This window comes from Hyperolius riggenbachi, chromosome 7 (assembly GCF_040937935.1).
Source record: "Hyperolius riggenbachi isolate aHypRig1 chromosome 7, aHypRig1.pri, whole genome shotgun sequence".
Classification (NCBI taxonomy): domain Eukaryota; kingdom Metazoa; phylum Chordata; class Amphibia; order Anura; family Hyperoliidae; genus Hyperolius; species Hyperolius riggenbachi.
This window is the reverse complement of record NC_090652.1, coordinates 271,505,533-271,528,844: the sequence shown is the minus strand read 5'-3', so window position 1 is coordinate 271,528,844 and position 23,312 is coordinate 271,505,533. Positions and strand designations below refer to the sequence as shown.

Genomic DNA, 23,312 nt, shown 5'->3' with positions numbered 1-23,312 from the left:
CTATGCGGCGCCATTTTCATTCCCCTTGCGCTGTGCACCATTTTTATCTGTCATGCTACTCTTTGCAGAATCCTCCCCTGCACACACAAATATTTAAAAGTCAGAATAACACTCACAAAACATAAAAATCCAACTTTTATGCAAAATGTCCCTAAACTGAATAAAACCACAAACACCTGTTGTTAGAAAAGAGAGTTTATTAGTGCCTCTCGAAGTTCTCCACATTCCAAATTCAACATCTGTTTTTCTGTCTTTAGCAGCTGTGAGCAACATAGATTCTCTACTTGCTTTACAAGCCTCATTTCCAGTAATTGAAAGCAAACCTAAACAGAAAAATAAGTTTCAAAATAAACATACACACGTCATACTTGCCTCCCATGTAGAACTGTAATATCGCCCACTTGAGCTATAGGGAAACATGGGCATTACCTCGCACATCAGTTGCCCTTTCAGTTATAACTGACAGCAACAGATTTAGTGGAAAAGGGCCCTAATGCTTTCAGATCTTGTCAGAACTGGAGGGAATCATTGTTAGAAGAAAAATGGTGAGCTTCTATGAGGAACTTACGGTGAGGTAAGTATGTAATATTCATTTGTAGGTACATGATGTGTTTATTTTAAATAATGTTACTCAGTTCAGGGACTTGCAATAGTGGGTCACTGGGTGACATTATCGTTGCTGTAGAATAATAATGGTAAGTTATGTCACCCAGTCATCCCCTGTAATATTTCTGCCACATGTTTACAAATTAAAGTGATAGCATTGTTTCTAACCTACTAGGTGACCAGGAATATAAGCTGGTTGTTAACAGGTCAATCAGAATCATTTATTTCGCCAAGCATGACTGGGTTACTCCCGGAATTGGGTTTGGCACTTACATAGCTCAGCACATGATATTTGCAAAAAGCAATGCTGGATAATAAGACAATAACACAATAAGACAATAATAGACCAAACACCAAAAAGAGGTGGTAACACAGTAAGAAGCAGTGCAGTTACAGTTCCTTGCAGACAGATACACGTTATTGGCAACTGACGAACCCTGGGGGAGGGAGGAGACACTGGTGGAGTGGGGGTACACAGCTGCAGTTTAAAGAGGGACTCCAGCCTAAATAAACATACTGTCATTAAGTTACATTAGTTATGTAATTAAAATAGATAGGTAATATAATCTCTTACCCACACTGTTTTAAAAGAACAGGCAAATGTTTGATTTCATGATGGCAGCCATCTTTTTGGTTGAAAGCAGGTGACAGGGAGCATGAGACACAGTTCCAACTGTCCTGTGTCCTGAGCACCTCTCCCAGTTGCTAGGCAACGTGAATAACAACATAGGAAATCCCATCATGCTCTGCACAGCATCAGGGGAAAAAAGCCCGGACTTTTTTTCTTTGATGGGTGGAGCTTAGCTAAAAATGCAGCTAAAAATGATGCTTTGGTAAGAAAAACAAAGTTCTGATGCTGTGAAACTGTTAAAGAAACACCAAGCCTTTTCAGTTCTGCTGAGTAGATTTTTAGTCCGGAGGTTCACTTTAAGAGGAGTTCAGTTTAAGAGGTTGGCGGCAGAAACGAAAAAGGAGTTCCTGTGCCTTTCAGTCTTGGTGGAAATAACCCGAAATCTCAGGCCTGATGGGAGCCTACTAAAGTAGCGGTGGTCTGGGTGGGAGGGATCATTTGCAATCCTCAATGCTCGAGAGCGCAGTCTCATGGTGTAGAGGATGTCGTGTGGTGGGAGAGGTTTCCCAATGATTCTCTCTGCTGATCTGATAACCCTCTGAAGTTTACGTCTATTAATGGCAGAGGAGCCAGCGTACCAGACCAGGATGGATGAGCAGAGGACCGATTCATTGGCGGCATTGTAGAATCTTGTCAGAACTTCTTGGGCCATACCAAACTTCTTCAGCTGGCGGAGAAAGAAAAATCTTTTCTGGACTTTTACCAGGGTGGAGCTGGTGTTGGCCTTCCAACTCAAGTCATTGGAGATGGTAGTGTCTAAAAGGCGAACACAGCAGTGCTGTGCATTAAACGGCCAGCAGTGCTGCACCTATTCACGTATGGTGTCCGAATTGCATATAATGAAAGTCAAAGGAAAAGCAAAAATTTGCAGTCGGCATGTGAAAATACACATGTGAATTTCAAGTTAATAATATAAAATTTTAAATGAGTTAAAGGTAAGGTCAGAGGAGGATAAAAATAAAAAATCCACTTACCTGGGGCTTCCTCCAGCCCCTGGAAGCCATCCTGTGCCCTCGCCGCAGCTCTGGTGGCTCCCGGTCCCCTCCGGTGGAGAAGCCGACCTCACCAGGGCGGCTTCCAGATGGGCTTCTAATGTGCTCCAGGATGTGGCTCACTGAGTTGTACTGACGTCAATTAGACTGTAATGTGCAGGCGCAGAGCAACTGCGCCTGGGCAGTTCAGTCTGGATGACGTCAGCGCGATTATGTGAGGCGAGGGCTGGAACGCAAGAAGGCCTCTGGTACCGGAGGGGACTCCGGGCCATCGGCGGTGAGCGGAGCTGCGGTGAGGGCACAAGACAAGACGGCTGCCAGAGGCTGGAGGAGGCCCCAGGTAAGTAGATTTTTTATTTTTAATCTACCTCAGCTGTATCCTTTAACATCATTGAAATGCACAAAAATTGCAATGTGAAAAATCGCATATAAAACGCAAATAAAAGAATGGGAACCGAAAAACTGAAAAACATAGAATCAGAAAAGCGTAAAAGTGTGCAAAACACAGCCGCAAATCATAGGGATAGGCAGGGTAAATGCTGCCTCAATATTACAGTAATGTCACTTTACAGACCATTCAAACACAACAAGCTTTATAAATAATCACACTTACAAAATGTATGCACACAAGGGGCTTGATTCACTAAGACAAATAGCATGCCTTATCAGAGTTAACATGCCTCCAATCACTTTAACCACTTATGGATCGCAGCATGTTTGGCTGATCTGTGCTGCGTGGGCTCTTCAGCGGCCGTTTCCATGGAAACCCACTTACGACCAGCCGGCACCTATCGGCGTTAGTTAAGTGGTTTTAAAGGACATTACCAGGCCCGTTTTTAGGGCCGTGCAGCCCGTGCCGCCGCCCTGGGCGCTGTTGTGAGGAGGGCACTGTAGAGGAGGGGGGAGCCGGAGTCGCGGGGAGGGCAGCCCGACCTCTCCTTCCCTCTCCACGGGCCGCCCTCCGTGCTCCCCCCTCAGACGCAGAGTAATTACGCAGACAGAAGCGCTGTGCATAACTACTCACCTTCCTGCGTTCCACTCGCAGCTGATCTTCTCTCGTCATAGACAGTGATACACACGCTGCTTCCTGTTTAGCCGGAAGCAGCGTGTGTATCACTGTCTATGACGAGAGGAGATCAGCTGCGAGTGGAACGCAGAAAGGTGAGTAGTTATGTACAGCGCTTCCGTCTGCGTAATTACTCTGCAGTCGGAGGGGGGAGCACGGAGGGCGGCCCGAGGAGAGGGAGGGAGAGGTCAGGCTGTCCTCCTCGCGGCTCCGGCTCCCCCCTCCATTATGGGGGGTGGACCTACCTAACCTATACTGGGGGAAGCTGACTATCTAACCTAAACTGGGGACACCTACCTAATCTAACCTATACTGGGGGGCACCTACCTATCTAACCTATACTGGGGGGCACCTACCTATCTAACCTATACTGGGGGGGGCACCTACCTATCTAACTTATACTGGGGGGCACCTACCTAATCTAACCTATACTGGGGGGCACCTACCTATCTAACTTATACTGGGGGGCACCTACCTAATCTAACCTATACTGGGGGGCACCTACCTATCTAACCTATGCTGGGGGGCACCTACCTATCTAACTTATACTGGGGGGCAGCTACCTAATCTAACCTATACTGGGGGGCACCTACCTAATCTAACCTATACTGGGGGGCACCTACCTAATCTAACCTATACTGGGGGGCACCTACCTGTCTAACCTATACTGGGGGGCAGCTAACTATCTAACCTATAGTGGGGGGCACCTACCTATCTAACCTATACTGGGGGGCAGCTACCTAATTAACCTATAATGGGGGGCACCTACCTAATCTAACCTATACTGGGGGCAGCTACCTATCTAACCTATATGGGAGGAACCTACCTTATCTAACCTATACTGGGGGGCACCTACCAATCTAACCTATACTGGGGGGCACCTACCTATCTAACCTATACTGGGGGCACCTACCTATCTAACCTATACTGTATGGCACCTACCTATCAAACCTATACTGGGGGCACTTACTTATCTAACCTGTATTGGGGGCACCTACCTACCTAGCTAGCCTATACAGGTGGCAACTATACTGGCTACCTATATTGCAGGCACCTACCTAACTATCCTTTACTGGGGGCATTTACCTATCTAACCTATGCTGGGGGCAACTATTCTGGCTACCTATATTAGAGGCACCCACCTAGCTAACCTGTAGTGGGGCACCTAACTATCTAACTTATACCGGGGGCGCCTGCCTATCTAACCTATAGTGGGGGCAACTATACTGGCTACCTATACTTGAGGCACCTACCTGGCTAACCTATACCGGGGGCAACTATACTGGCTCACCTATGCCTGGCTACCTATACTTGGGGGACCTATAGCTGACTACCTATCCTGGATTACCTATTCTTGGCCACCTATACTGGGGGACCTATACTGAGTGCAACTAGACCTGGCTAACCTATACAGGGGGCAACTATACTGGCTCACCTATGCCTGGCTACCTATACTGGGGGCCTATACCTGGCTACCTATACTGGATTACCTATTCTTGGCTACCTATACTGGGGGGACCTATACTGAGTGCAACTAGACCTGGCTAACCTATAATGCGGGCGCCCATACCTTGCTGGGGGGGGGGCGCAATTTTTACACCCTCGCCCTGGGTGCATTTTAGCCTAGAAAATGCACTGGACATTACCCCCACACTTTGATTGGCCCAATAGGCTGCCTGTCAAGTTTCCTGTCAAGTAACAGGTAGCCTATTGGGCCAATCAAAGTGCGGGGATAATGTCCTTTAAAGTGATTGGACCCGCAGGGGTTTAGGACAGGACGAGTGGACCTCTTGTCATTGCCAATTAGCAGGCATAAATTAGTAGCGTTCGCTATGCTACTCTGATAAGATGTGTTAACTCTGATAAGGCATGATAGCATGCCTTGTCAGAGTTAACACCCCTTATCAGAGTTATTTGTCTTAGTGAAACAAGCCCAATATATGCTCCACTCCTACTTATTTGGTAAAGTTTCTGCTTCACAGAACTTTGCATGTGGTTGGTGGGGATGGGCAGGGGGGCCAGGCTTCTGTGTCCCATGGCAGAAAAAACAAGTTCCTAACAGTCCTCCTTCTCGTCATCAAAGTTCCAGTTCATAGTAAGCAGTATCCAATCAAAGATGTTCTTGATATTTCCTTCAGTCCTGCAGATGTGACGAATGCGATTTAATGCTCTGTGGTGTAGGCTTAGCAAAGGAATGTTTTCTATTGTTTCCTCCTACCCCCTCCTGTCTATTGTCTGCTTAACCAACACCTCAGAACTCACTTAACCCTCTGATTTCCTGACCAGATTTAACAGCATTTTACTAAAGTGTATCAGATAAAGACTAATGTTAGCTATTTGAAATTTTTGTCAAAACCAATAAGCAGTGTGCCTGAAAGAGGTTCCGTGAAGCTGGCCGCCTACAATCAGCACATGCAGTATAAAATGTTATCATGTTTGGTTAGTGCCATGTTTGTGCCTGCCTATATGTGCTGCAAAAATTAGCCCAGCCCCCTGCAGCCTATCTGTGCCCACAAAGGTACTACACGATCCTCCATTCCCACGCCGCTGCTCACTTTCACTTTACACAGTTGGAGTGCACTGAGCCTGCTGTGCGCTTCCTTGTTCGTACTGTGCAGGCGCAGTAGAGATTGTTTCGTACTGCGTCTGCGCAGGACGCTCCTGGCTTTGGGAACGCGTACGAGGATATGTGTGGCCAGGGCACAGTGGAGGCCGACTTAGAAGTCGGCTTCCACTATTTGAGCCACGGTGGGGAAACGGAGGATCATTTGGAAACGGTGCGGGCACAGCTGCAGGGGGCTGGCAGAAGCCCCAGGTAAGTGAAACTCTTGTTTTTTTAGGATACTTCAGTTCCGCTTTAAGTTTTTATGACGGTCGAATGAGCACTCAGCCCCCCCCCCCCCCTACAACATTGCAAAGGCTGAGGGAGGCTGGGTGAACTTTTGGCCTGTAGAAAAACTTGAATATAACAAAAACTATAAAAGGTAGAATCAGAATTCGGTTTATTCGCTGAGCACGACTGGGTCATGGCCGGAATTGGGTTTGGCACAGGTAAACAGCTCATATAACAATACTTATGTAGACAATACTAATAGGAAGATAATAAAAATAGAGTCAAGAACATAAAGTAAAGAGTAGAGTAAAGTGATGATGATGTTAGGAGCACAAAAGAGCACAAACACAGCCTTACCTGACCATACCAGTTTCATGTCCCAAAGCTGTTGTACAGGGATGGATCTAGACCAAGTTGCGCCTGGGGCAAGGTCAGGTTTTGGCGCCTAAACGGCCATTCATTTTGCCACCTGTTTATTCAACAAACTGTGCCTGGGGCAAGAGACCCGCCTGCCCCCCCCCCCCCCCCCCCCCCCGATCCGTCCCTGCTGTTGTATGGGTGCTGGGTGATGTTATAGTCGGGGGGGGGGGAGGGGGGATGTTATTGCCTTCCAAACAAAAGCAGCACAAATCAAATCAATCAAATCAAATTGGAACAAACTTAGCACTAACCAAACATTAAGGATTTTTTATGTGTTAATTGTGGTTGGGGCAGCTTCACTGAGAAGGCGCTGGAAATATTGGGGATGCATAGAGTGAGTGGAACCCTGAGGGGTGGAGGATAGTAGAGGATGCATAGTGTGTGTGAGGTCCAGTGGGATCAGAATACATATACATGGGCCCATACGTAATTCACTTTTTCTCCTGAGTTTTCTGCTGGGGGATATTTTCAAACTTGTCAATACCATTGAAAGGTAAGATTTTTACTATTTTGTTTTATACTTGGGACACAGGTAAACATTTCAAAACTACATAGGAATATTTATACACATATTATAGGCACCCTCACTCTCTGCCATTGTGATACGTGCAAAAGTAAACAACCCTGTATTATTCTCTGCTCTTAAACAATTTCGGGTATGGGCAATGTACACTAATGTACCCCTTCACTCGTACCACCTGGGAAGGGGAATGAATATCTGTGAGGTCCCTTATTAAGAGGGATTACAGATTTCACCATAAGTCACCCCAAGTCTTACCCCTACAGCAACTACAGCCACCTTCTCCTAGGAAACACACAAGCTTGACCTGTATAAAAAAGGCTAGATGGTAGAAAAGCGAAGGGCTGGGACCCACAGCTACATTTGCTTTGTAATCGCCGGCAATTCCAAAAAGTTAGGCTAGTGAAAGTCAACAAGGGTGATTCCACAGGAGTGATTGCAAATTTTTTGCAAGTCCTTACACACTTTTGCGATTTTCATGGTAAATCAGTTGCTCGGGGAAATCGCGCTGAAAATCTTGGTACCTCACAATTCCAAAAATCTATTTGATTTCTGGTATAGGAAGTGCTGCTTCTGTGGGTCTCGGGCCTTAGGGTTTGTTCACATCTAAAATCTAAATCACAGATGCCTGCGTCTTGCGATTTTGTGAGTGATTTTTTTCCCCCTCCCGGCGCTTACCTGCGCGCTATAGTTTTGTGTACAGCATCTTTCAAAGCGCTTTTGCAGAGCGATTCTATTTTTTCACTTCCTGACACAACTCAGGAAGTGAACTCTTTGACCCGGAAAAAAATAATAACAATGTATATATTCTTAAAAGCAACAAACCCCTTGCACAAAGCGATTTTGTGAGCGTTTTTCCTATACCTTCCACTGTAGCAAAAACACTCTAAAAATGGTACAGGCAGCGCTTTGCTGAGCGGAAAGCAAACGAAACGTGCTGATATGAACTGTCTCATAAGGATTCATTGCCGCCTGATGTTTTTTAAAATCACCGGCGCTCAAAAAAGAAATGCAAAACGCCCTAGGCAACCTAAAGTGAGCAGGATATAGAGGTTGCCATATTTATCTCCTTTTAAGGTAGCCACACATCAGGCGACTTGGCGGCCGATCGACTATCCCCTTTCATTATTATAATAGAATCGGATGAAAATCGGTGCCACCGAGTGCATGCCTGACCATCAATGCGACCAATTTCGGGACAAAAATTGGCCGCGTTGTCGATCGCACATGCTGCAAGATGTTGGGCCGACTTGCTTGATCGGATGCATGGCGGGAACGGCGGGAAATTTTTAAACGATCGACAAACTTGCCAGATCTCCCGGCGTTGCCCCCCCCCCACAATGTTAAATGTCCCCCTTGGTGCCCAGTGCAAGGTATACATTACCTGTCCACAGCTTCCGCTTGTCCCCACTGGCTCCGGGCGCATTCCATTCTCCATACATACGCGCCACGTGGTTTCCTAGTAAGGGCGTGCTTGTTGTGACGTCAGACGTCATACATGCGGCCACGTTACTAGGCAACCACGTGGCGTGCGTGTTTGAAGAACAGAGTGCGCCAGGGGCCAGTGGGGCAAGTGGAGGTTGCGGACAGGTCATGTATACCTTGAACTGGGCAGGCACTAGAGGGGACATTTAACATTAGGGGGACAGCGTCGGGGCGGCGAGGCGGTCAGATGCAGCGTCACAAGGCCAGTTCCGGATCGATTTCAGCATGAAATTGATTGGGAATCGGCCTGTGGTGTATGGGCAGCTGACAGATATCTCTCTTATTAGATTTGATTAGAGAGAGATTTGTCTCTTGGTTGAATATTCCCATACATTGCTAGATATATGGTTACCTTTTAACAATTCAGATTGCCTTGCTCTCCTGCTTATCCTCTGCCTCTAATGCTATTTTCTATAGACCCTGAACAAGCAAATGCGGATCAGGTGCTCTGACTGAAGTCTGACTGGATTAGCTGCATGCTTGTTTCATGTGTGCGATTCAGACACTACTGCAGCCAAAGAGATCAGCAGGGCTGCCAGGCAACTGGTATTCCTTAAAAGGAAATAAATATGGAAGCCTTGCTTTAGGTTCCCTTTAATCACTTGGGGATCACGCCACGCCAATTGGCGTGGCCACGGCGGCAGCCCGAGTACTGCCTAACGCCGATTGCCGTAAGGTCCTGGGGGCGTGTGTTGCAGGAGATCACGTGCGCTGATGCACGCGCATCTCCACTTGAATGAGGAAGCTCCGCCGCTAGGAGACTGTTAGACAGCAAAACTGCCGTCTATTTACTGTGTACAGCGCTGCGATCCACGGCAGCACTGTACTGGGGACAGCCGTGTGACACAGCTGTCCCCCTGGGCGGCAAAGAAGTGATTCGCTGTCATAGGCTGAAGCCTATGACAGTCGATCGCACTGATTGGCTGGCTGTGGAAGGGAGGGGGTATTAGAAAAATAATTTTAAAAAATAGGTTTATTTATTTAAAAAAAAATGGCAATAAATATTTATATATAAAAAATAAACAACCTGTGAGCAATCATACCCTACCAACAGAAATCTCTGTTGGTGGGCAGAAAAGGGTGGAGGGAGAATCACTTCTGTGCTGAGTTGTACAGCCCTGAAGCGAGCCCTTAAAGCTGCAGTGTCCTAATTTGTAAAAAAAAATGGTCTGTTCACCAGGGGGGTTTAAGCCCATGGTCCTTAAGTACTTAAAGTCATTGTCATAATGTTTATGTGGATGGAGAGGTTGTTTCAGCATGCCTCCAAACTTCTATGAGTTAGGAATAAGGGGTGCATTTGAGAGATACCCCTGGCCAGGGCCGGGCCGAGGCATAGGCTGGAGAGGCTCCAGCCTCAGGGCGCAGTGTAGGAGGGGGCGCACAATTCATTCAGCTGTCATTCCTAATTGTGTTTGAAGCAGAAAGAAATAAGAAAAGGGGCTACATGGCAGTGACTGCAAGCCAGATAACTAGAGATTAACATGTTGGGGAGGTTGTGGGCCCTGTGGCTCTTAGTCTAATAGCAATCAGTGTGTGACGGCTGGGGTGGAGGGATGGAGGGGCGCACTTTGGTGTCTCAGCCTTGGGTGCTGGAGGACCTTGTCCTGGCTCTGCCCCTGGCACACCCAAAGACTTCCGAATTCTCCCGCGGCTGGAGATTTGAACGGGGAATACAGCGCTACAATGCGGGGACCACGAAAGGAACAGGAGGGCTCATTAGGACCCAGAGACTTCCCCTTCCTTAGGTGAGTATCTGTTTTAAATTCTGCTTCAGATTTATTTCAAGATATAGTACCATAGTACACTTTATGTGCTTGAGCATGCCTGTTTCTGATTTAATAAACTTCTGATATAGTAAACTACTTTTCCTGGTCCCTTGGAGTTTACTATAACGGGATTCTACTGTATTTAAAATCAGTTGCAGTAGCCCACAGAAGTAGAGGGACACTTCATTATCTACACCGGGAATTGCATTAGAACCAACTATTCAAGAAGTTAGCAGCTTCTTGAAAATAAAAACGTGCAATACAGCTCCCACATTGGAAGCGAGACTCCTTGTCCCCTGGTCCATTGAGAACTGGAAGAGTTTGCAGCCTCTCACCCCCCTTCCCTCCTCCTCTCCTCTCCCTCCAGCAAGGAAAGAGTCAACCAGCCCTGACAAGGTGAGGAGGGTTGCTCCTGCTGCTGGCTCATTCACTGACACAATTTCCTCATATGTGGCGGCTTCTCAAGTTTCAACACAAGCAGCAGCAGGGAAGAGAGAGGAGTGGGACGGCTGCAGAGCGAACACGTTAGTCCTGCCACCTCTCTGCCATCTAGGAAGAGCAGATCCCGGGGTGAGGATGGTTGGCACAGCGTGGGGATGATGCTAGCAGCAGGAGAGTGCAGCAGCAAGATCCGGAATGCCACGCAGGCAGCAGTGAGCTGGGTCACTCGCACGGGATCAGCTGCCTGACCACTTCCAGCACCACTGCCAGCCACCAGCCCGGGAGCATCATGCACAGGGTAAGAAAGTACTTTCGCGGCAGTGGCAGAGCCCTGGCATTTATATTCATAGCCTCTGTCATCTGGCTGATATTTGACATGGCTGCTTTGAGGTTCTCTTTTAATGAGATTAACAGCAGGCAGCACAGAGAAGAACTTTTCAAGAGAGACCAGGGGGAATCTGAGTCCTGGAAGCCCTTGAGGAGGGGCAATGTCCACAGCAAGTGGGGGGATGATGGCCAACTCCGGGGTAGAGATACCACCAAGCTTAAGGGGGTATTCCACCCTCCTGGGGACGAATTTGGGAATGATTTCGGTGTGGACGCTAAAGTCGCGTTTAAGCAGAGAAGAAGGACTATTAAGCCTGTAGTGTTTAACAGAACTGCTGTTCCGATGGGTGTGCCGAAGGGCAAGGCACTTACCCCTCATCTGGTCGCCCAGGAGGGTAGAGACATGGAAGATGCCGGAAGAGTAAAAATAGTGCCTGAGGCCATAGCACGTTTGCCAGAAGAACCTGCCAAACAGTATTCAGTTGTCAAACAAAATGCTTCCATCGTAAAGGAGGGGGATGTAAAAGAACTCAAACAACCTGTCGGTGCGGGAGAGTCAAAAGACATTGGGAAGGCTGGTGAGGATGAGCATGCTGAAATCTTAGTTAAGCATAAGGATACAGCAATCCCTAAAGGTAAAATTGAAGCCAAAGATGCAGGAATGCCTAAAGATAATTTGGAGGCTAAGGGGGCTGCAGCTGCTAAATATTTAGTAGGTGTCAACATAACAGGGAACTCTGAAGATGTGGAAGCTAAACGTGCCGTAAGCTCAAAGATTGCCGGGAAGGCCAAGGATGGTCCAGCCGGCAATGATGTATTAGAGGCCAAAGATGCAAGAGCCAAGGATGCAGATTCCTCTAAAGGTATTCTGAAATCCAAGGATGCTTTGGGACCTAACCTTTCTTTACAAGATAAGAATGAAGAAGCCCTTGACAAGTCCAAAGATGCAGGACACTCTAAAAATGTTTTTGAGCCCATGGACTCTAGACGTGCAATAGAAGCCAAAGATCATGAGGCCTCTAAAATTATCAAGGATGCTTCCAAAAATGTTGTGGAGCCCAAACCTGCAGAGACCTCTAGGATTGTATTAAAACACGAGGATGCAGAGGACATAAGGTTTGTAGTAAAGGATGGGGATTCAGTGGTGTCTAAAAATATATCAGTGATCAACGGTACCAGAGCAGCAAAAGATTCATCAGACTTGAAAGGTCAACCTTCCATCACTGTAAAACTGGACAGTCTGAAAGACAACGTGCAGCTTCAGGACAACCTGTTTGCTAATAATCAGCTCCTGAAAGAAACTGTTATTGTAGTTGATAAGCTAAATGTAAATAATGAAAGGTCCAAGGCACAACTGGCCAACAATGCCTCAGATGCCCAGCACAAAGTGGTAGCAGCTAATCTGTCTAAAAGCAATGAGCAACAGGACCAGGAGTCCCTCAGACTGCCTAAAAAGTTACAAATTACAAAGGGCAATCTTCTGCCAGTTACCCACATCATCGCCAATGCAAAAGAGAATAAAGAAAGTAAAGGAATTGTGACAAAGAACGTCTTAAACAAGTTAGCCAGCGTCAATATCAGCTCTGTTGCTAAAGCTGACGTGGAGGATAAACAGTTAATCCACCAGGATAGGGTGAGCCGAGCTCCAGGAACTGGAAAGCACAAAGTTCAAACAATAGATGCTACTGCCAGTCCCAGGAACCCCAATGCTCCGGGACAGTTTGGAAGGTCTGTGGGTGTTCCTAAAGACAAGGAGCAGGAGGCCAACAAACGATGGAAGGAAGGGAATTTTAACGTCTACCTGAGTGACATCATCCCTCTGGATCGAGCCATTGAGGACACCAGGCCGAAAGGGTAAGACTCATCTCTGCTTTTACATTGTTTACACCTCTTTACATAACTGAGAGGACCACAAGTTCTCCCTTGCTTAAAGCGGAATATAACCCTGCATTTCAACTTTGCTCTAAAACATTATTTACAGGATATTATATGCAACCAGCATTTTTTTTTACTAGACCAGCATTGGAAGGGTTACACAGAGCTTTAAAGTTCCTGGAGATTTCTGCAGACGCATCCGAAGCTGACATAGATACATTTTGTTTACATAAATGTATCTAAGTGTTGAATGTGACTCACTCTCTCTGACTGAGAAAGAGCTGGAGGACAGCCAAAGAGTGTGTAACATTTCTCAATAGATACATTTATAACTAAATAGAATGTAACAATCTGAACTTCTGCATATCTCTCCACAGAACTTTAAACCTCTGTGTTTAACCCTTCCAATGCTGGTCTAGTAAAAAAAAAAATGCTTTTTGCATATAATATGCTGTAAATACCGGTAATGTTGAAATGCAGGGTTATATTCCGCTTTAATCTATTTGTCTATATTGGCTGTGTTTGATTTTTTCTAATACGATTGTTAGTGAGTCGATTTTCAGATCACTATTGCACTAAAATAAATCCCGTTATCGGTCAGGAGCAGGTTAAACATGTAGGAAAATATTGTTTCGAACTGTTGATCTGAAGGGAAATTGCATTGCATGTACCTGGCATAAAGGTGCCCATCAACTATACAATCCTGCTACCAATCGATTATTTCCGTTCACCATGGTAATTGATGTAAAAGATTCTGTCATGCCCATTAACGGCTCAATTCCTGCTAACCAGTTAGATCACATTATTGAAATCAAACCATTTTTCCTGTCATTCTAATTAGATTGGATAGCTGGAAATTCGACTCTTAATAGGCACAACTGGTCATTTCGGATTGATTACAGTGGTGACTGTAAACTGAGAAATTATCTCTTTGTGGCCAGCATTACAGTTGAACAGAGTTTAATCTTCTTGTGCTTGTGTGTTAAAAAAAAGCTTTTAACTCTTTCCCACAAGACGCATCCGAAGCTGACATAGATACATTTTGTTTACATAAATGTATCTAAGTGTTGAATGTGACTCACTCTCTCTGACTGAGAAAGAGCTGGAGGACAGCCAAAGAGTGTGTAACATTTCTCAATAGATACATTTAACTAAATAGAATGTAACAATCTGAACTTCTGCATATCTCTCCACAGAACTTTAAACCTCTGTGTTTAACCCTTCCAATGCTGGTCTAGTAAGAAAAAAATGCTTTTTGCATATAATATGCTGTAAATAAGTTTTTAGAGCAAAGTTGAAATGCAGGGTTATATTCCGCTTTAATCTATTTGTCTATATTGGCTGTGTTTGATTTTTTTCTAATACGATTGTTAGTGAGTCGATTTTCAGATCACTATTGCACTAAAATAAATCCCGTTATCGGTCAGGAGCAGGTTGAACATGTAGGAAAATATTGTTTCGAACTGTTGATCTGAAGGGAAATTGCATTGCATGTACCTGGCATAAAGGTGCCCATTAACTATACAATCCTGCTACCAATCGATTATTTCCGTTCACCGTGGTAATTGATGAAAAAGATTCTGTCATGCCCATTAACGGCTGAATTCCTGCTAACCAGTTAGATCACATTATTGAAATCAAACCACTTTTCCTGTCATTCTAATTAGATTGGATAGCTGGAAATTCGACTCTTAATAGGCACAACTGGTCATTTCGGATTGATTACAGTGGTGACTGTAAACTGAGAAATGATCTCTTTGTGGCCAGCATTACAGTTGAACAGAGTTTAATCTTCTTGTGCTTGTGTGTTAAAAAAAAGCTTTTAACTCTTTCCCACATTCTCCTAAATGTGTTTATAGAAGAGTTAAATAAAGGAGCAGTGAAAACTTATTGCAGGCAAGGCAGGGTGAAGTAAGGCACACGTAATTTTTAGAGAGGGTATGGGAAGGTTAAATGCTTTATTAAACACTGAGCAGAGAGGCGACTGTGCTGATTACAATCAATTAATCCCTCGCAGCACAGGGAGAAGTCAGGTGATCTGCTCTGTGCTGGGGAAGCAACTTCCACAATCCTTTCAGGCAGCACTCCCCCGCCTCTGTTCCCGCTGCTGCACGCCTCCATGAGCTTCCTCCAATCAGAAGCTAAGCCTAGACCCGGGAAGTACCTCCCAGGTAGCAGCTTAGCTTAGGATTGGAGGAAGCTCATGGAGGTGGACAGAGGCGGGAGAACGCTGACTGAATGACAGGCTGCAGGTAAATAGAAGGCTAGCGATTGTCGCTAGCCTGGCGCTTTTTTCAGGGGGGCACAGCAGACCCCGGGGGGACTAGAGTTGGCAATACAGAGACACAGAGGCATGTGATTATGCACAGAACATGCCTTTGTGTACCCTTAAGATTTAAAATACCCGCCTTGGGTTCTCTTTAAAGTCAGGGCTGTGGAGTCGGTACAAAAATCATCCGACCCCTCCGGTTATGAAACCTTCAACTCCAGGTACCCAAAATTACTCAGACTCCTCAGTTTATGAAACATTCGACTCCTTGACTCCGACTCCACAGCCCTGTTTAAAGTGTACCTAGGCCAAAGCTTGGGTACAAAATCATATATTTACCTCAGAAACCTCAGGATCCTAGCAGTGTTCCCCAACCCTGTCCTCAAGGCCCACCAACAGTGCATGTTTTGTATAAATCCACAGAGGTAGGTTATCAGCTCTACTGCAACATTAATTACCTCACCTGTGCATGTTTGTGGTTTCCTGCAAAACATGTACTGTTGGTAGGTCTTGAGGACGAAGTTGGGAAACTCTGCTCGAGGCTTCACACAGCAACCCCCTATCAACTAGGGCTTGTCGGTAATCTGATTGGAGCCGCGCTCCTCTTCAAGTAGGAGCGCATCCATACTCTGCCTGCACAAGTACGGCCATCCCTGCACAGTAAGCCTCTCGTGCAGGCATCGCACTTCTGTGCAGGCACTCTCGTGCGGCCCCAATGTTAAGGAGGGTCCTGGGCAGGGGTGGAGGACTGGAGGATAGCATGGTGCTGCTGGAGGATCCAGAGGCTTCCCTCTCCTTAGGTATTTACTTTTTTACATTTTTTGAGGCCTCAGGTTCCCTTTGAAGGAAATCTTACGTAGAAGCTGGTTTACTTACCTTCTTGCAGCCTCCTCCAGCTGTCCTGTGTCCGCAACTCTCCAGCAAGCAGGGGCAACCCCATCACAGCTGGCCAGCCATGCACCTCCTCATCTTGTCCCCGTACACAGCAGTAGTGTTCTGCGCATGTGCAGTATGGAAGAATCACTGGTGCGCATACGCAGAATGCTCCCGTCACACCTTGGCAGGGAGAGCAATTAGGGTGTGCTTGGCTCAGGGCCACCCATGCACAGTAGCCTGTGACTGGCCAACTTTGAGGGGGTCGCCACTGCTGGCCGGAGGTTTGCGGAAGGACGTTGTGAGCACAGGATGACTGCAGGGAGCTGCAAGAAGCTTCAGGTAAGTTAAACTACATTTTTTTTTTTTTTAAAGCAGAATTTCAGTCAGAAAAGAAAATACAGGTATGGATCCGTCACTATCTGTACTAAGTAGTAAGCAGCAGAAATAAGTCTATTTGGTGCTGGAGATAGCAGTCCTATGGCCACGTGCTACCACCAGGGCTGGGCCGAGGCAGAGGCGAGAGGGGCACAGTGTAGGAGGGGGCGCACAAATCACTCAGCTGTCATTCTCTTCTTGTGTTTGAAGCAGAGAGAAATAAGACAAGGGGGTACATGGCAGTGACTGCAAGCCAGATAACTAGAGATTAAGGTGTTGTGGGCCCTGGGCTGCCTCTTAGTCTAATAGCAATCAGTGTGTGACGGCTGGGGTGGGAGGGATGGTGCTGGAGGACCTTGTCCCGACTCTGGCTACCTCCTCCTGCTAATTGATTGTCTTGCACTGCTTAGCGGTTTCCTTTTCTTGGAGTAGGACCCATCAATTCCTCAGATGCTGCTGTGTCCTTGGCAAAGCTCTTGATTGCAATGGAAACAGAGGCACCAGCAGAGTAAAAATTGATCATAGGTAAAAACAGATAAAAGTTTTTTTTTTTTTTTGGGGGGGGGGGTGCAAGGATGGACTTACCTCCCCAAAACCAAACACAACCACTAAGTATGGTTTAAATAAGATTTAATTCGTACTCCAGGACAAATGCAACGCATTTCGCTGGTCTGTAGCCCGCTTCCTCAGGCAATAATACAGATAGGAGTAACTCAGAAGTTGTGTAGCCAAGTACAGCGCCTCTGTTAAAAGCTCTTGAGGTTGCCACCTTCAAGATCGTTTCCCTGTCTCTAGGGATGAGCGTAATGACCTAATTACGAATTTCCGAAATTTCGCGAAATTACTACAATTACGATTTTAGCAGTAATCGAAATTTCGTAATTTTCGCAAATTACGCAAATTTTCGTAATTACGATTACGAAATTTAGTATTTTAAAGTTTGCAAAGGTTTCTATCCCTCTAGATGCCTAAAATGAATAACCAACCAATCCTCCTCCTCCTCCTCCTCCTCCTCCTCCTCTCTCTCTCTCTCTCTCTCTCTCTCTCTCTCCAGAGATTTGTAGTATTTCAAAACCATACTCACATTCATGACATGTCCAGGGATCAAACCCAGGCCAACCACATGGAAGACAGCTATGCTCACCACCATACCACCAAACACACACTAAATAGACTGCTAACCTAAATCTTACTTGTAGACAGTCATATGAGACACATGCTGGGTGCAGGGCTTTGTGATTGGACCATGCGATAGAGTGAGGTGCAAAAATGAAATCATGCCTAGCAGAGGATGGTTTCACAGTGCTAAATGCTAGGCTGGCTGTGGTGTAATTGGTTAGTGTGTCTGGCTGGTAACAGCAAGGTTACAGGTTCAATTCCATCCAGGCATGTCTTTTCCTTTTGCGTTCAACAGTTGTCCAAACAGAGCCAACAGAGCCCCAGATAGCCATGTAGAGTTAGGTCACAGCTAGCCTGGCTGTGGTGCAACTGGTTAGTGTGTCTGGCTGGTAACAGCAAGGTTACAGGTTCGATTCCATCCAGGCATGTCTTTTCCTTTTGCGTTCAACAGTTGTCCAAACAGAGCCAACAGAGCCCCAGATAGCCATGTAGAGTTAGGTCACAGCTAGCCTGGCTGTGGTGCAATTGGTTAGTGTGTCTGGCTGGTAACAGCAAGGTTACAGGTTTGATTCCATCCAGGCATGTCTTTTCCTTTTGCGTGCGCGCGCTGCGCCATTGAACCCCATGGGGTATTTTGCGTGCGTAAAACTTTACGCATGCAAAACTTTGTGCTCGGTGTTTGGACAACTGTTGAACTCAAAAGGAAAAGACATGCCTGGATGGAATCGAACCTGTAACCTTGCTGTTACCAGCCAGACACACTAACCGATTGCACCACAGCCAGGCTAGCTGTGACCTAACTCTACATGGCTATCTGGGGCTCTGTTGGCTCTGTTTGGACAACTGTTGAACGCAAAAGGAAAAGACATGCCTGGATGGAATTGAACCTGTAACCTTGCTGTTACCAGCCAGACACACTAACCAATTGCACCACAGCCAGCCTAGCATTTAGCACTGTGAAACCATCCTCTGCTAGGCATGATTTCATTTTTGCACCTCACTCTATCGCATGGTCCAATCACAAAGCCCTGCACCCAGCATGTGTCTCATATGACTGTCTACAAGTAAGATTTAGGTTAGCAGTCTATTTAGTGTGTGTTTGGTGGTATGGTGGTGAGCATAGCTGTCTTCCATGTGGTTGGCCTGGGTTTGATCCCTGGACATGTCATGAATGTGAGTATGGTTTTGAAATACTACAAATCTCTGGAGAGAGAGAGAGAGAGAGAGAGAGAGAGAGAGAGAAGGCTGGCTGGCTGGCTGGCTGGCTGGCTGGCTGGCTGGCTGGCTGGCTGTGCTATTCATTTTAGGCATCTAGAGGGATAGAAACCCTTACAAACCTGAAAAAGTAAAATTTCGGTTGGAGACACGAAATTCGTCATTACGGGAGTGAAATTTCGATTACGAAATTGTAAATTACGATTTGAAAATTAATTACGAATTTGGGTCGTAATGTTAAATTTCGCATTCGTAATAAAAGCAGTTCGAAATTTCGAAAATTTCGGCTCATCTCTACCTGTCTCTCTCCTTCTGGAATTTTGCATTGTATAACAGGGGCCACCTGTTATATTTAATAACTAACCCAGAACAAGTATGCAGGTCAGCTTCTCTGACTCCATTGGTTGCCTGTTTGTTCCAAAATTGTGACTCAGACACTAATAAAGTGAAAAGACTAGCATGACTGTCAGGCAGCTAACTTTAAAAAAAAATAATAAGGTCAGCAAAAAGGCTTCATCATTTCTCTGTAAAGATCTGCTTTAATTTTGGAAAATAATGGAGATGTATGCAGACATTCTGAAGCCTAATATTGTGTGATTGATATATGTGCAGGTGTGACAAGCGTGGTAAACACACCTTGCTGAGCCACTTCTGTCATTTCCGTGTCATGTATATTCATATCACCTGAGTTTGTGCAGACTTAAAGGGAACCAGAGACTAAGCACCCTCATGTATTTTACCATATATATCAGTGGGAACATTAGAGAAAACACCTACCCTGCTCTCTGTTTCATTCTTCACTGCTCAGCCTGCCTGTTATCAGCCCTGATAAAATCCCAGACTCAGCATTCAGTCTGGCTTTGCTCAGGAATCTTTATAGCTGAGTTTGTCTTCTCTGATGTCTTTTCAAGCCCAAGCCTGCCCCCTTGTGGCTCTGCTGTAATGACTCGGCTACACTGATTCCTGAGCAAAACGAGACTGAATGCTCAGTCAGGGATTTTATCAGGGCTAATAAGAAGCAAGCTGAACAGTGAAGAATGAAACAGAGAGCAGGGTAGGTGTTTTCTCTAATGTTCCCACTGATATATATGGTAAAATACATGAGGGTGCTTCGTCTCTGGTTCCCTTTAAAGGGATACTTAAGCCAGGAAATCAGTTTTCTTTGCCTGGGGCTTCTACCAGCTCCCTGCAGCCGTCCTGTGCCCTCACAGTCACTCACGGAGCCTCTGCTCCCCTGCCGCCAGCTAGTTTCGCTTTCGCTGACAGGCCCAACAGGCCTGGCCATGCGTATTTTTCTTTGTGTTCTCATCCACAATAGTGTCCTGTTCCTGTGCACGATGCTATTCAGGACGGGAACATGAAGAAGGATACGTGTGGCCAGGCCTGCGCAAGAGCAGAGAGCCCACTGACTCCCTGTCAGCGAAAACGAAACTAGCTGGCAGTGGGGGACCGGAGGGTCTGTGAGTGACTGAGAGGGCACGGGATGGCTAGAGGGGGCTGGTAGAAGCCCCAGGCAAGTAAAACTGTTTTTTTTATTCCTGGCTTAAGTGTCCCTTTAAGTTCACATTTTTAAAGCTAAAAATTGGTGCTCTTCTTTATAAAGATGGGATGAGACACTTCTCCGGAGCCACATCCTACTCAGGGGACCGACCATCACCATTATTGACCGTCATATTTAAAGGTCCCAACATCGCATAGGTGTGACAGATTTACAACATCAGATGACTTGCAGCAGCCAGTTGGGGTCAACAGCTGCCAGAGCATCCTCACCACACATTGCAGTTGAGTAAAACTTCACAGAAAGACATTAAGACTAGGTTCACGCTTAATTAAAAAAAAGTGCTCGGATTCAGCGGGACGCTAGTGAATGTGTAGATGGATCCTATGCTAGGCATCGGATCCATTCACACTTCTACTTCAAGTGGAGAGGGAGGGTGAGCAAAGCACACGTTCCTGACATGCACAATATTTCTGGACACTGCAGACGCTGCTGATGCCCAGAGGCTTCCCTCTTTTTAGGTAAGTATCTCCTTTTATACCCGAGCTTCGGTTTGGGTGCACTTTATGGTGCCTTTGAACAACAGTTTTGGGACGACTTCTGTACAGTCCATGTACTGTTGCTGTGTACTGTTGTTTTGGAGCAGGAAAAGGGATGATGTGCTGCAAACAACGGAGAGTGATGGGTAGGTAGGAGAACGGTGCCCTTGGCCTGTGTTTGGCCAAGATGATCCAGCTCTCTGGATGTCTTACCGATGCATCAAGAAGGGTCAGAGGCTGCCATACACACACTAGAACCATCTACGGAGTGCGCAAAGCTCAACTCATTCATCTGCAGAACACTCTCTGCTCCTATACTCTCATTTCTAGGTATAAAAAGTCTCACCGTTTCTTGGATCTATTCTTGTCTCTCTGGAAAGTCTTACACACTCTCTATTATTCAGACCACAGCTCATCTCCAAGCTCTTTTTTTTTTTTTTTTTGAGTACCTCAAGGCTCTGTCCTGGGTCCCTTGCTCTTCCCCATTTATATGCATAGTCCATGTCTATTCATTCATATGCTCACTCATAGTCTAATACATACTTCATTAGCACTTACGGTATACGCAGATGGTGCACAACTATCTCTCAGCTCCTGACCTTATTCTCATATCCTGAACATCCTTTCATGACATGTCACTTCCTAAAACTTAACATAAATAAAACAGAACTGTTTATTTTCTCACCATCTCAATGCATTTTGCTACTTGAAAAAAAAAATCCCTCTCTCGCTCATCATCAGGATTTGCAGCTGTGTAACCTGAGGTGCTCTCTGAAGTATTTCCTGATTCCCATCTGTGTTCCAGATCAGCAGCTTTCTGCCCCTCATCTCTAAAGAGAACCTGTCACTTTATATATTGTCACTACTACTACAGCTCTCTGCTTTCTGTCCATACTGTAATGTGTGTTTTCTTTGCATATGCAAATATTGCACAAAAAATGTTTTTACCAACAGAGGCTTAATGATTATTATTATTAATTTATAAAGTGCCAACACATTCCGTGGCGCTGGGAGTGAGATCTTGGCAGGGGTAGGGTTGATGTTAATACACTAAGTTTTTTTGGTTTTCTTTTGCATTCATTCCACCACTGACCACTTCCTGTCATTTCATCTCTACAACATGTCACAAATGCCCCATCCTTATTTATAACACTGCACAAATACAAGTGCATGCCATAAACATATCCCTGTGTGTACATTTCTTTTATCATATAAAATAAAGTGTGACTCTATTTGAATCCTTTTAACTACTCAAGGACCCCGTCACGCCGATGGGCGTGACCGCCAAACGCCAACCGGCGTAAAGTCCTGCAGCTGGCTTTTGCAGGAGATCGCACGCTGCGCGCGCATCTCTGCTTGGTAGGCGCTGCGTCTATTTACTATGTACTGTGCTGCGATCTAAGGAAGCGCTGTACAGGGAACAACCGTGTCACTTGGCTGTCCCCTTCAGAGGGACAAAAGCAATCGGCTGTGATAGGCTGAAGCCTATCACAGCTGATCGCGTTGGATCGGCGGCGGCGGATGGGGGGGAGAGAAAAAAAATATGAGAAAAATAAATATTTATTTTAAAAAAACCAAACACTTGGGGTGTGATCAGACCCCACCAACAGAGAGCTGTTGGTGGGGAGAAAAGGGGGGGGGGATCACTTGTGTGCTGTGTTGTGCGGCCCTTAAAGCTGCAGTGGCCATTTTTGTGAAAAATGGCCTGCTCTTTAGGGGGGTAAAGACTGTGGTCCTGAAGCGGTTAACCCCTTGTTCACCATTCAGACTGATATAACTCAGGGTTTGAGAATCCCATGGATAATTACGATGGGGGCAATCTGCAAAAATGAGGGAGGCAAGTCACCACCTATGGATCAGTAGTGTCTGAATCACCCACCTGAAACAAACATGCGGCACATCCAGTCAAACTTCAGTCAAACGTTTGATCTGCATGCTTGTTCAGCAAAAGAGGTAAAAAGGGGAATTTCTTATCAGTAAGGGTCACACCATGGGCGTAGCTAGAAATGACTGGGCCCCATAACAAAAAAAATTATGCCTCCCCCAATCTGATTTCCCCACAAAATGCAACCAGATTGTCAGCAAATTTCCTCACGAAATGCAACCAGATTTTTGGCAGATTTCCCCACAAAATGCAACCAGATTGTCGACAGATTTCCCTACAATATGCAACCAGATTGTCGGCAGATTTCCCAACAGAATGCAACCACATTGGTGGCAGATTTCCCCACAAATTGCAACCAGCTTGGCGGCAGATTTCCCCCAAAAAATGCAACCAAATTGGCGGATTTCCCAAAAAAATGCAACCAGATTGGCAGCAGATTTCCCCACAAATAGAAACCTGATTGTCGGCAGATTTCCACACAATATGCAACCAGATTGTCGGCAGATTTCCCCACAAAATGCAACCAGATTGTTGGCAGATTTCCCCACAAAATGCAACCAGATTGTCGGCAGAT

General features: G+C 45.9%; 1 protein-coding gene across 2 annotated transcripts in view; it reads left to right on the top strand.

Moving 5' to 3' along the window:
• Positions 1 to 500: 500 nt before the first annotated feature.
• The window catches only part of GALNT5 (polypeptide N-acetylgalactosaminyltransferase 5), an 81,686-nt gene continuing 58,874 nt past the window's right edge, over positions 501 to 23,312 (top strand). The window contains exon 1 of one of the 2 annotated variants that reach the window (XM_068247065.1): positions 501 to 574. In XM_068247065.1, coding sequence (XP_068103166.1) covers positions 543 to 574 — 32 coding nt within the window. In that variant the 5' untranslated portion in view covers positions 501 to 542. Of the gene's footprint in view, positions 575 to 10,796; positions 12,942 to 23,312 lie in introns of those variants that run through there. The other variant, XM_068247064.1, reaches the window with a different exon arrangement.